This window comes from Heterocephalus glaber, unplaced genomic scaffold (assembly GCF_053883595.1).
Source record: "Heterocephalus glaber isolate CG9 unplaced genomic scaffold, H.glaber_assembly_v1.0 deba00001457, whole genome shotgun sequence".
In the NCBI taxonomy this organism is placed as follows: domain Eukaryota; kingdom Metazoa; phylum Chordata; class Mammalia; order Rodentia; family Bathyergidae; genus Heterocephalus; species Heterocephalus glaber.
Window position 1 is genome coordinate 26,390,415 of NW_028258305.1, and position 13,778 is coordinate 26,404,192.

At 47.1% G+C, this 13,778-nt stretch overlaps 1 protein-coding gene across 1 annotated transcript; it reads right to left on the bottom strand.

Annotated features, from left to right (window-relative positions):
- Window positions 1–3,575: 3,575 nt before the first annotated feature.
- LOC110345566 (uncharacterized) lies at window positions 3,576–12,703 on the bottom strand. The gene is made up of 2 exons (XM_087216456.1): window positions 10,782–12,703; window positions 3,576–6,920 (listed from the first exon to the last, which is right to left on the bottom strand). Exons 1-2 carry the CDS (start codon window positions 11,737–11,739, stop codon window positions 6,883–6,885), a joined length of 996 nt encoding a protein of 331 aa, XP_087072582.1. The 5' UTR covers window positions 11,740–12,703; the 3' UTR covers window positions 3,576–6,882.
- Window positions 12,704–13,778: the final 1,075 nt, after the last annotated feature.

The window sequence follows — 13,778 nt, forward strand, 5'->3', positions numbered from 1 at the left end:
GCTTGATTGTAGTAATCATATCACAACATGTGTTTTGAGATATCTCATGTTTTGAGATACCTAGAATATATATAATTTTGTCAATTATACTTAATTTAAAAAGACAAACATTGCTAAAATCTAATGATCAAGAGAAAAATTGTAAAAGCAAGCAGAATAAAAAAAAAAACACACTCATGGGCTGGGGATATAGCTCAGTGGTTCCGGCGCCTGCTTTGCAAATGCAAGGACCTGAGTTCAAACCCTGGTACCAAAAACACCCCAAAAAAACAAAAAAACAAAAAAAACAAAAACCACTCATACCAGACAACAAAGATAAGAATTAATGCTGGGCCGGGGATTTAGCTCAGTGGTTCCACCACCTGCCTTGCAAGCGGAAGGTCCCAAGTTTGATCCCTGGTTCCAAAAAACGAAAACCAAAATAAATCTTTCCTTCATTAAGCTGGTTATGTCAGATGTTTTGCCATATGAATGAAGAGCTGACTGACATATGTTCCCATCAGTAATTAAGTTTCCAAGTATTTAAGGGGATATCCAGGCATCTTTTTTGTTAATTTTCAGTTTAACTTCATTTGATCAGAAGATGTATTTTGTACAATTTCAATTCTTTCAAGATCTTTTATATCCTTCACTGGTTTTTTATCTGCTTTTCTATCTAGGTTTCATAACCTAATTATAGCTCTCGGTTATTGTCTGTGTCATTTCTCCTTTGATTTCCATTAGTTTTGGCCTTATGTGTATGGAAGCTCTTTTGTTAGGTGCCACGAAATTAGGATTGTTATATCTTCTTGGTGAATTGACCCCTTTCTTAGTAAGTAATATTTTTAGGCTTGTTTTTGTTTGTTTGTTTTGTTTTTATTTTTGTTTTTTGAGACAGGGTCTTGCTTTGCAGTTCAGGCTATTCTTGATCTCACTATGCAGTCCAGGCTGGCCCCAAACTCACAGTGGATCCTGCAGATCCTCCTGCCTCAGCCTCCCGAGTGTTGGGATTACAGGCATGCACCACCACACCTGGCTAGGCTTGTTTTATGTCTTTAAATATCTTGATGAATGTTTCACGTGAACACTTTGGATGGAGATCTAAAAATTCAACTAGGGGGCCGGGGGTTTAGCTCAGTGGTTTTGCCACCTGCTACACAAGCGCAAGGACCTGAGTTTGATCTTTAGTACCAAAAAAAAAAAAAAATTCAACTAGGCCAAGTTCATTGATAGTGATGCTTGGGAGGCAGGTGGAGTAACATTCTTTTTTATCTTTGCTAATAATTGGTGTACTGAAGCTTACTGTGCCTGATATTAATGCAGTCATTACAGTTGTTCCGATTAGTGTTTGGATAGTGTATCATTTTCCTTTTCTTATTATGTTGTACTTTATAACTTTGTGGTGCTCGAAATAGAAACAGGGACTCACACATGCTAGGCAAGCACTCCACCACTGAGCTACACCTCCAGGCCATCATCTTATGCTTTTTGTGACTTTTTTTTCTTTTTTTGGTACTGGGGATCGAACTTGGGTCCTTGCTCTTGCACAGCGGGCGGTGAAACCACTGAGCTAAATCCCCGGCCCATCATCTTATACTTTTAACCTGTGTTCACATTTATATTTAAAGTAGGCTTCTTGTAGACAGGATTGGGGCTTGCCATTTTAGCCCAAGTGACAATTGTGAACAGCTGCCATCTCCTCTTGTTTGTGCTGCTCCTGGAAGCCCTCCCACCATTCCACCCTGGGCCGGTGGCAGTTCATTCACAATTTTAGTTAACTTCTTCGCGCTTGTCTCCCTCCACTCCACCACCTATGAGCCTGCTACTTTAGAGCTTGAAATGGTTCCCCTGTCAGCTGTCCTTGTTTTGTTTCCTAAAACCCACACAAGGGCCGGGCATTTAGCTCAGTGGTTTCGCCGCCTGCTGCGTAAGCGCCAGTACCCGAGTTCGATTCCGGGTACCAAAAAAACAAACAACCCACACCAAACATTCACTTATGTTTCTAGTTGTTTTTATTAGTGAACATGCTGTGGATACGTGTGTGTGTCAACATGGCAGAATTATTTCATTAATCTGTCACTCCCTCCTCCCTTTTTTCAGTGCTGGGAATTGAATGGACTCTGTGCCTCACACATGCTAGACAAGCACTCTACTGCTGAGCTACATCAATCGCAATTTTTCTTTTCTGTAATTTGTCGTATTGTATTAATAATTTTGTTTAAACTGGGCAAAGTGGTACATCCTCATAATCCCAGCTACTCATAGGCTGAAGTGGCAGGATCACAGGTTTAAAGCCAGCCTAAGCAACTAAGTGAGACCTCATTTCAAAATAAAATATAAAAAGACCTGGGGCCCGGGATGTAGCTCAGTGGTGTGCCTGCCTAGTGAGCGCAAGGTCCTGAGTTTGATCCCTGCCCCCCCCCCCACCACAAAAGGCTTGAAATTGTAGCTTAGTGGAAGAGTGCTCACCTGGCACACTTGAGGCCCTGGGTTCAATTTCCACTTAGGTTTGAGGAGGGGAACAAGAGAAACTAACTTAAGATGGCACAGCCTATCTATTTGTAATAAGTGACCCTTGGGAAAGCTGACTCTATCCACCAGTGGTAAGAATCTTGAGTAGAAGGGTGGAATATGATGGGGCTTCTGGGAGGAGCCATGAAGAAAAATTTGGAACTAATGGTCAGTTCCTAAACGAAGGAGACAGTGGGGCAGGTTTTGGGTGGCCTCTCCTGGTGTTGACTGTACCTGCTGGGAGAACTTCCACCCTGAGGCAGGGAAGGACCAGGGTGCTGGGGCACTAGTGCAGGGCCCCTTCAGAATGCTTTTAAGGTGGCATTCTTGGGTAGTACTCTATGTCCTTCGACTTTGCCTTAGAGAAGCCTTGTTTAAATTACCGCACAGAAGGGACTATAGTGAAATTGGAAGAATCAGGCTTCCCTCTGGAAAATTAATGAAGAACATCATAAATGCTGGGGATGTCCTCCCATCCCTTAGTGAGGACTGCGGCACTGGTAGTAGTGCCATCTTGGGCTGTGCCAGTGGCCAACAGTGTGGTGTTATGGGAGTGAGAGAAAAATCTTCATTACTTGTGAGCTGCCCAGGATGCTGGCTGTCCACTGGAGGAGCAGTGTTCTGATAGGGGACATTCACGGATGCTTCATTGTCCTTAAGCAGCCAGCCCTGGCTACAACTGCCTCAGAATGGCCATATAGAATGGGCTAGGGGGCTTCTGGGGAGTGACAAGTGACTACCATGCATCCAGGTTTGCCATGCTCTTATGAGATGGCTTTGGGGTACTGCCACTGCACCCCATCTAAATGCTGTGGTGAAAATAAAACATGGTACATGGAAATATAAAGACGCACATGCCAAACACATGAAGATAATATGAACTTGTAGAGCAGCTGTGTTCCTGTGAATCAATCCTTTTAGCGCTCAATCCTTTTCAATGTCAAATGCACACTGCTCCGAAAGGTGGCAGGGAGGATGCTCACCTCACCGCAGGTGACAGTAGACGACACAGGATGAGGAGTTCCAGGGTAAAAGGTCCATAGCGAAAGATGGTCCACTAGAATGCACTGTCCACCAGGCAGTGGTTCTTGGTAAGTTTATCTGTTGCTGACTTTCTCACAGCTGGACGAGGAGAGCCTGGCACACAGTAGCAACCCAGCAAGGATTTGTTGGATCCGTGGAGCTGGAGAGACTCATACTTGAAAGCAACAAACTCTTTTTAGACTGCAGGCAGAACTCCATTTTCTGTTTTATAGGCTGGGTTTAAATGTTGACTTTTGAAAGTCTGAGCCCGGTTGTAATGTGACCCAGTGGATGTGTGGACACAAGGGAGGAAGAGAGCTGAGGAAGAGGATGCAGAGGGTCACAGTCTGGAAGGTGCTCTTCTGTCAACAACAAGCTGTGGTAAAGGAACAAGATTGGTGTCTCCACATATCCCCTCAGGGACCAGAGGTGGTCATGTTGTGCCCAGATCGCGATGTCTCAAAGACCACCAGGAGACCGTTTCTGATGTAAGCACACGAGGGTCGTTTATTTAAGCTTAAGCAGGGACTCTCAATTGTCACCGACGCAGCGGATCGAGATTGAGAGCCCCGAGCCTCGAAACTAGCAGGGTTTTTATTGAGTATACATCAAGCTTTGGTTGTTAGTAGCCAGGTGATTGGTTAATGCTAAATACATATGAAGTGTAGGGTTTTGATTGGTTAGGCTCGGGGGGGGTTAAGGGGGTTACGTATAGATTTTTGCAAGGGAGAAGGGGGCAAAGGTTAGGGGTCGACTGTCATAAGCTGATGGTTAGCAGGTCCACTGACTAATGGTCACATCTATCTTTTGTGGGCAGTTAGCCATTAACTGTTTACCTTATAGGTAGTGTGTCCGGAATGTCCTTCCTGAGTACACAGATGGCTGGGTAATAAACTTAGGAATTTTGAGTGGATAAGCACAAATTTGAGAGAACAAAGGAGACAGCTCCAAAATGGAGTCATTCTGAGAGAACAAAGGAGACAGCTCCAAAATGGAGTCACTCTGGCTCCACATTCCCCCCTTCTCAGGGTGCTGTAGAGGGCCAATCATGGGCCTCTGGGGGTTAATTCTGTCAAATCAATAGGTATTGGCTGGTATTGGGACCTGAGTACCATTAACTGAACAGCGTTAATTCGCTTTTTAATGAACGAAACTAGTCTATTAAGTATGCAAGGTCCAAAGGTTAATAGTAGCAACACGATAAGCAAGGGGCCCAACAGGGTAGAAATTAGGGTAGTGAGCCAAGGGGAAGAATTAAACCAAGATTCGAACCAGGTTTGAGATTGTTCTCTTTCTTGTTTATGTTTGGCGATGCCTTTTCTAACTTTAGCCATGGATTCTTTGACTACTCCTGAATGATCTATATAGAAACAGCATTCTTCACCTAGTGCAACACAGAGTCCTCCTTGTTGAAGGAAAATTAAGTCCAGCCCCCTTCGGTTTTGGAGGACTACCTCTGCTAGTGAAGTTAAAGACTCTTGGAGGTGGGAGATGGAGCTTTCTAGCCTTTCAATATCTATATCTATGGCTGTCCTTAAGTCATTATAATATTTATTGTGTATTAGTAGCGATGAAACTCCCGTTCCTGTCCCAGCTAGTCCTAATCTTAAGAGAACGGTCAAAGTAATGGCCGTTACAGGTTCTCGCTTAACTCTGACCTGGGTTTTAGCCAGGCGGCTGGGGATGTCTTTTTCTGAGTGATATAACAACCAGGGGACTAATTGTACAAGTACACAGAAATCTCTTGTTTGTTTTAACACTAGCCCATGTACACAAGGGGTAAGTCCAGAGGAACAGGCCCACCACCCGTCATAAGGGGGAATGAGATATTTAGGCCTAGGTCTAAGGATGGTTTTGTTACAAAGGTGTTGGTGGGAGGCCGGGACACTGCCGACACAAGTTCCTTGCCCAGTTACTGATTGTAGGGTCAGCCTAGCTGTCCCTTTTTGTTGTCATCTACATTGAGTCGGGCTGTCTGACTTAGTGAAATTGTCTAGATAAGCTACTGCTTTATAGTATGGGGGCTTAGTATCATAACATAGCCAGCAGGACTGAGTGAGGTCTGGCCTAGATGCATTTAGGGCTTTAAAGGTGTGAACCATCAGTTCCCAAAGGGGGTCCTGGTCCCGGTTATGATCGACTTTATCAATCTGGGTGATCATTTGAATCAAGGGCGGGGATGTGGAAGCGGAGGTTAAGTCTGATGGCCGTACGGAGGCGTTTGGTTTTGGTGACATAGGCGAGCTTTTTGGGGGAGGGGGCTTAATAGGTCTGAAAGGGGCTATTGGAGCTAGCGCCAAGTTTGGCCCTATCAATTGGGGAGACCCTATGGTGAGCGGCTCTGCCTTCAGTTTTATAGTGAATAACAACCCGGTATCATAACCATCTTGATATAGACGGAGTCCCCAAGTCTGGCCTGTTTTCCATTTAGTGTACCTTTTACCTGAATCCATGAATGAAAGTCTGACCGGGTTACAGAGGAACCCGGTACAGGGGCCACTAAGAACTAAGAAATTACCACCCTTTTGATTTGTCTGCAGGCCAGGGGGCCCAGGGACTCTTTTTAAAGAAATAAAATCGTCCTTGACAGGCGGGGCCCAGGAGACGGTGCCCGTGGACTCACATCCCCATTTGGCACAATAGAACTGGTCAGGTCCCCCGCACTTGTTTATCTGAGACTGTGTGCGCCTTTCTCCCGGACAAACATAAAAGGGGGTGTTTTGTAGGATGTTTCTATCAAGAGAATGGCTACACCCAGGGTCAAGTCTAGGAGGGGCCATGGGTACTGGAGCCATGGGCAGGGATGTTCTATTAGTATTACATTGGCCTATGCCTTTTTTATATATTGGCTCTCCTCTAGGCCCGATTTTCCAGTTTCCAGTGTTCCAAGTCCCTGTGGCGAGCGAACACAGGTCAAAGTCTAGGTCTGGCCACCAGGTAAGTGGTGGAGCCACTTCGGATGAACTATTAACAATGTTGCCCGTAGACGTACTAATGATCATCTAGGTTAAATTTAAGGGAGCATATGGGTTTTGTCCTCCTAGTGTCGGTGTCAAAAGTACAGTTATCATAATCACGATCGTCGACGACGTAGCTTGAGTTTGAGGGGACTGTCTTGGTCTCTGGACACCTGCCATGATGGAACGAAGTCTTCTAGGACAGTGTGAGGATCTGCAGGGCGAACGTGAGTGTAGTGTACCCACGAAGCAATCCCGTCGACCTTGAGAGCAGTGGGCGTGGTCAGGACTGTGACGTAGGGTCCTTTCCAACGGGGCTCAAGGTCTTTCTGCCGGTGTCTCCGAACGAAGACCCAGTCTCCAGGTCGGTAGCGATGGGGCTCAGGAGGTGGTCCGGTCTGGTATAAGGCTTTTAACTTAGGCCAGATGTCTTCGTGTACACTTTGGAGGCTTTTTAAAGAAAGTAACAACTTTTGGTCATCAAATTTAACAAGTACATTTGAGTGAAGGTTGGGGATAATGGGAGGGGGAATTCCAAACATGATTTCAAAGGGGGTCAACCCCATTTTATAGGGTGAATTGCGCACCCTATAAAGGGCGAAGGGAAGGAGAGTCACCCAGTCACCGCCAGTCTCTAAGGTTAATTTAGTTAAGGTCTCTTTTAAGGTTCTATTCATCCTTTCTACCTGTCCTGAGCTTTGGGGTCTGTATGCACAATGTAATTTCCAATCTGTCCCCAACACCTGTGCTAGGGTTTGACTCACCTTGGAAATGAAGGCGGGTCCATTATCTGATCCTAGCATTACTGGAAAACCGTACCTTGGCAGGATGTCTTCTAGCAGCTTTTTAGTCACACTCTGCGCTGTCTCGTGTTTGGTAGGAAACGCTTCTATCCATCCTGAAAAAGTATCTACGAAAACTAACAAGTATTTATAACCGTACTTTTCAGGTTTTACCTCGGTGAAGTCCAATTCTCAATAGGCTCCAGGTCGGTTTCCCCTCAGCCTATTTCCTGGGTTGGCCCTATTGTGGGTGGCATTTGTCAATTGACAGGCTTTGCAGGTAGCAACAATATGTTCAATTGTAGAATTAGCATCACGGATCTTAATTTCAGCATGTCTCAGGAGATCTTGCATTTTCCGAGTGCCCATGTGGGTGGTCCGGTGTATCTTGGAGAGAACTTGTTCTCCCAGTGTCTTAGGCAGGATGACTTTACAATCAGAAGATTTTTACCACCCGTTGAGGCACTGGGGCGTAGGTAATTGTTTTATCCAATTTAAGTCCTTTTCAGTGTACTGGGGTTTTTCTGGTAGGGCTGCACTTCCCGGATCGGGCAGCTGAGTGGCCAGTGTCAGATCAACCTTTAAAGCTATTTTTCGGGCCGTCTGGTCAGCTAGATTATTTCCTCTGGCAATTGGAGTGTCGCCCTTCTGGTGTCCTGGGCAATGGATAATGGCTAATTTTTTCGGTAGCCAGAGGGCTGTTAAGAGGGCAAGGATCTCTTTTTTGTTTTTAATAGTCTTTCCTTCAGCTGTCAAGAGTCCCCTTTCTTTGTAGATGGCCCCATGGACGTGCGCAGTGGCAAAGGCATACCGGCTATCTGTGTATACATTTAACTTTAGGCCCCGTCCTAAAGTCAATGCCTTGGTCAGGGCTACGAGTTCTGCCCGTTGTGCTGAGGTCCCGGTGGGCAATGGTTCTGCCCAAATGACCTCAGTTTCTGTCACCACAGCTGCCCCAGCATACCTGTGGCCCTCACGAACAAAGCTGCTTCCATCAGTGTACCAGGTGTTGCCTGCGTCTGGCCATGGTTGGTCACTCAGATCTGCTCGAATTCCGTGTACCTGGGCCAGGATATCTGTGCAGTCGTGAAGCGGAGCCTCTAAGTTCGGGTCTGGTAACAGTGTGGCTGGGTTTAAAGCAGCCGGGGCCTGAAAGACAACTCGGGTTGGATTTAGGAGTAAGCTCTGGTAGTGGGTCAGGCGAGCATTACTGAGCCATCGATCTGGAGGCTGTTTTAGGACTCCCTCAATGGCGTGAGGGGTGGTCACGCATAGTTCTTGGCCTAATGTCAACTTGTCAGCGTCTTTGACCATTAGAGCTACTGTTGCAATCATTCTTAGGCACGGGGGCCATCCTGACGCAACTGGATCAAGTCTTTTTGATAAGTACGCCACTGGGCGGCGCCATGGCCCTAGATACTGGGTCAGGACGCCCTTAGCGACTCCTTTGTTTTCATCAATGTAAAGGTGGAATGGCTTAGTAATATCAGGCAAGCCCAAGGCTGGTGCCGTCAGCAAGGCTGTTTTAATTTGATCGAAAGATTTTTGTAGCTTTTCTGTCCATTGAAAAGCCTGACTGTCTCTAGTTGCCTCGTAGAGGGGCTTTGCGAGCTCTGCGAACCCTGGTATCCATAGGCGGCAGAAGCCCGCCGATCCCAAGAATTCTCTGACTTTTCGAGGGGAATCTGGTGTGGGTATCTTAAGAACTGTCTCTTTTCTAGCATCCGACAGCCATCTCTGCCCTTCTCTAAGCACGTACCCCAGGGTTTGCAGATCTGGGCCTTTTTAGCGGACACCCGATACCCCAGCTCTCCTATGACCATCAAGAGTCTCTTGGTTCCATTTAAGCAGTCTTCCTGTGTCTCAGCTGCCACAAGAAGGTCATCTACATATTGTAACAGAGTTAGTTGGGGGTTCTGGAGGCGAAACTCACCCAGGTCTTCATGTAGGGCCTCGTCGAAGATGGTGGGAGAGTTTTTGAATCCTTGAGGTAATCGGGTCCACGTCAGCTGTCCGTTGATGCCTTGCTCTGGATCACTCCATTTAAACGCAAAGATGTGTTGGCTTTTAGGTGCCAGTGGAAGGCTAAAAAAAGCATCTTTGAGATCTAAGACTGTGTACCAGCGATGGCTCGGGGGAAGAGAACTCAATAGGGTGTATGGATTAGGCACTGTGGGGTGGATGTCCATAACCCTCTTGTTTACCTCCCGGAGGTCCTGCACTGGCCGATAGTCATTAGAATGAGGTTTTCGTACTGGCAACAAGGGGGTGTTCCAGGCCGATTGGCAAGGTCTGAGAATCCCCTGAGCAAGTAACCTCCTGATGTGTGGAGTTATTCCTTTCTGGGCCTCCAGGGGCATAGGATATTGGCGAACTCGTACCGGATCTGCTCCAGGTTTTATTTCTATAAACACCGGTGCCCTGTGTATAGCTAGCCCCATGCCTCCAGTTTCCGCCCATGCTTGTGGGAACATGGAGAGCCATTGTTCCATATCAGGATCAGGAGGGGCCCTCTTTTGATGTAGTAGATATTCATCTTCCAGGTTTATGGTTAGTACCTGAATGGGCCTTCCCTCTTGATTAAGGACTTTTGTGCCCCCGGGTTGGAAATGAATTTGAGCCCCTAATTTAGTAAGTAAGTCTCTTCCTAATAAGGGGTAGGGGCAGTCTGGTATAACCATAAATGAGTGGGTTACTTGGCCCACTCCCAAGTCTACTGTTCTTTGGGTTGTCCATGAATACTTTTTCATGCCTGTAGCTCCTTGAACCCAGGAGGTTTTATCAGAAATATGGCCACACGGTTTGAGTAGGACTGAATGTTGAGCCCCTGTATCCACCAGGAACTCAATAGGTCTCCCCTCCACTTTTAGGGTTACCCTGGGCTCAGGGAGGGGTGCCGAACCCCGTCCCCCCTAATCATTTGATTCATCCGCAGCCAGAATAGGGGTCTTGGGGCGTCCTTCTCGCTGTTTCTTTTTAGGACAGTCCCTGGCCCAGTGTCCGTATTCTTTGCAATAAGCACATTGATTTTTCCCCAACTGGGGGCGCTCTCTGCGTCTCTCTTTGTTTTCTCCTTCCATCACAATCTTTTTTAGTCTACGTTCACATTCTTTCTGCTCTCCCGCAGTGGCAGCCAGAAGGATCCGAGCTAAGTTTCGGGTCTGGCGGTCATCAGCTTTTTCTCGTTTCTCCTCTGCGGTTTCTCTATTGTTATACACTTTCTCTGCCACTGCCACTAAGTCCTGAATACTCTTTTCTCCTAACCTATCTACTTTCTGTAACTTTCTCTTAATGTCTGGTGCCGCCTGGTTGACAAAATGTATTATTACAGCTGCCTTTGTCTCAACTGCTTCTGGGTCCATAGGAGTGTACCTACGAAAAGCTTCCTGAATTCTTTCTAGGAAAGCAGCAGGGCTTTCATCTAACTTTTGTTGTACATCTCCTACCTTAGCCAAATTGGTGGGCTTCCTCGCCGCTGCTCTGAGACCTCTTAATAAAGTCTGGCGATAGACTCGAAGTCTCTCCTTACCTTCTGCCGTATTGAAGTCCCAGTTAGGTCGGGACAGAGGAAAAGAAGTGTTGATGGTGTCTGCATTGGTGGTGGGCTGACCACTGTCACCAGGAACCAATTTTCTGGCCTCATTCTGGATTCTCTCTCGTTCCTCAGTGGTGAACAGAACCTGCAGAAGCTGTTGACAGTCATCCCAAGTGGGCTGATGGGTAAACAAAACAGTTTCTAACAGGTTAATCAAATCTCTAGGGTTATCAGAGAAATTGGCATGTTGTCGGCGCCAATTATAAAGATCACTGGTAGCAAAGGGCCAGTAATGATGAGGCTGGTTTCCATGTTCATCAGGGGGCCCTATTGCTCGCAGCGGGCAGACAGTTGAATCTGCCGGTCCTGCCGGCGAGGCGGCGCGCCGGTGACGAGTATTTTGGGCGGGACCATCACGGTTGTCGGCGGCGCCCGGGGCGGGCTCCCCAGCCCCGGCTGGGACTGGGTCACCTCCTCCAGCCTGCTGTGGCGGAAGAAAGGGGAGGGAATAGGGGGGAGGAAATATAAGATCTTCCTCGGTCCCTCCCTGGAGGACAGGGTAAAGTGGCGCGGTTGGCTTGGTTTCGGTTTGTTTTTCATCCGCGCGCTTTTTAGGAGCCTTTTCTTTGGCCGTCAGGATTAACTCCGGTTGCTGCTGCTGTGAAGGCAAAAAGAGCTTAACCCATGGGGGCGGGTTAGAAATCAGAAATTCCCAAACGGCGATGTAGGGTATCTGATCGGGGGGGAGGATGGCTTTACGAACTCTGCGAATTATCTGCAAATCAAAAGTTCCCTCGGGGGGCCATCCTACCCCGAGGGAGGGCCACTCTGAGCCACAGAGGGTGATGAACTTAGTCTTCTTAATTTCTAAACTTAAGTTATGAGCGCTCTCCCTAACTTCTTTGAAATGGTCTGTTACAAGGGAAAGAGGGGTAGTCACAGTCTGTCCCATCGTCTCGGTCCAAGTCAGCACAAACAGACACACAAACGCAACAGAGAAGCACAAGGTGAGACAAAACCGTCCTCCGCGCGATCGGAGGCAATGCAAATGGGACGACGGCCTCCTGCCGTGCCGCGGGAGCGACCCGCACCGTCCCTCCAGGAGTCTCACTGACCCGTACTCTTGGGGCACTCCGTCCCCACCAGTGGAATCCGGAACGTCTTCCAGGATTCCGGGTCGGCGGCCCTTGCAGCGCGTCCGCCTAGACCGTCTGCCGACCTTCCCAGAAAATAGGCCCAGACTTTACAAGCACAAAGAAAACACTCACCAGCCGGCGTTGACCCTCCGGTACGGGAGTCCTGAAGGTCTTGGGATCCCGGACGAGCCCCCAAATGTTGTGCCCAGATCGCGATGTCCCAAAGACCACCAGGCGACCGTTTCCGATGTAAGCACACGAGGGTCGTTTATTCAAGCTTAAGCAGGGACTCTCAATTGTCACCGACGCAGCGGATCGAGATTGAGAGCCCCGAGCCTCGAAACTAGCAGGGTTTTTATTGAGTATACATCAAGCTTTGGTTGTTAGTAGCCAGGTGATTGGTTAATGCTAAATACATATGAAGTGTAGGGTTTTGATTGGTTAGGCTCGGGGGGGGGTTAAGGGGGTTACGTATAGATTTTTGCAAGGGAGAAGGGGGCAAAGGTTAGGGGTCGACTGTCATAAGCTGATGGTTAGCAGGTCCACTGACTAATGGTCACATCTATCTTTTGTGGGCAGTTAGCCATTAACTGTTTACCTTATAGGTAGTGTGTCCGGAATGTCCTTCCTGAGTACACAGATGGCTGGGTAATAAACTTAGGAATTTTGAGTGGATAAGCACAAATTTGAGAGAACAAAGGAGACAGCTCCAAAATGGAGTCATTCTGAGAGAACAAAGGAGACAGCTCCAAAATGGAGTCACTCTGGCTCCACAGTCACGGGAGGATGGTGGCACTTTGGCTGTCCGTAATGGCCTTGAGTCTTTTTTTTTCTTTTGATACCAGGAATTGAACTTGGGACCTTGTGCTTGTGAGGCAGGTGCTGAAACTACTGAGCTCAATCCCCGGCCCTATTTCTTTTTTAAATAAATTTTATCCCATTCCCCCCTCGAGCCCCCTTCACTCCCTATTGTACAAAAGCATTGTTTCCATTTTTTCCTTCTATTTTCACTTTTCCTCTTGTCTCTTTCTTCCTTTCTCCCTCTCTCCTCCATTTGAACACTTCCTATTTCCCAATATCTGTTATAGATTTTAATCCTTATTTCCACTTTCAGTTTCTCACACCAGAGAAACAATACAGTATCTAAACATGTGTGTCCGATTTATTTCACTTAAGAGTATGGTCTCATGGTCCATCCATTTAGCTATAAATGCCTGAAGCTTATCCTTCTTTATGGCAGAGTAGTACTCCATTCTATTAAAACCCCACATCTTCTTTATCCACTCATCAGTTGATGGGCATTTGGGCTGTTTCCAAGATTTAGCTATTACAAACTGTGCTGCTATAAACACGGGTGTATATATATCACTGTGGTATGATTCTTTTAATTCTTTGGGGAAGATACCAGGAAGAGGAATAGCTGGGTCAAATGGAACCTCTAGTTTTAATTCTTTGAGGAATCTCCATACTGATTTCCACAGTGGTTGCCAGCAGTGGAGCAATGTTCCTCTTCCCCACAGCCCCACCAGCATTTGTTATTGCCTGATTTCTTGATAGCAACCATTTTTTTTTGGAGTGAGGTGGAATCTCAGCGTTGTTTTTCTTTTCTTTTTTTTTTTTTTGGTACCGGGGATCAAACTCGGGCCCTTGTGCTTGCCCAGAAGGCGGCGAAACCACTGAGCTAAATTCCCGGCCCTGTTTTTATTTTCTTGCGCCATTTCTGAGTTAGTGAAAAAGTTGGGGCTGAGCTGCCGTGGCTGGGGATGGGGTGTATGCCGAGGGAGAGACGATGGATGGACGCTCTGTAGTCCAGTCAGCCAGAGGAGGCCACGGAAAAAAGCTGGCGGGGGTGGGG

Coding starts and splice junctions, on each gene's coding strand:
- LOC110345566 (XM_087216456.1), bottom strand. CDS start 11,739: ATGGGACAGACTGTGACTACCCCTCTTTCCCTTGTAACAGACCATTTC. Junction 6,921..10,781: donor GGACTTCAATACGGCAGAAG/GTAAGGAGAGAC, acceptor TTCTTTAAAAAG/CCTCCAAAGTGTACACGAAG.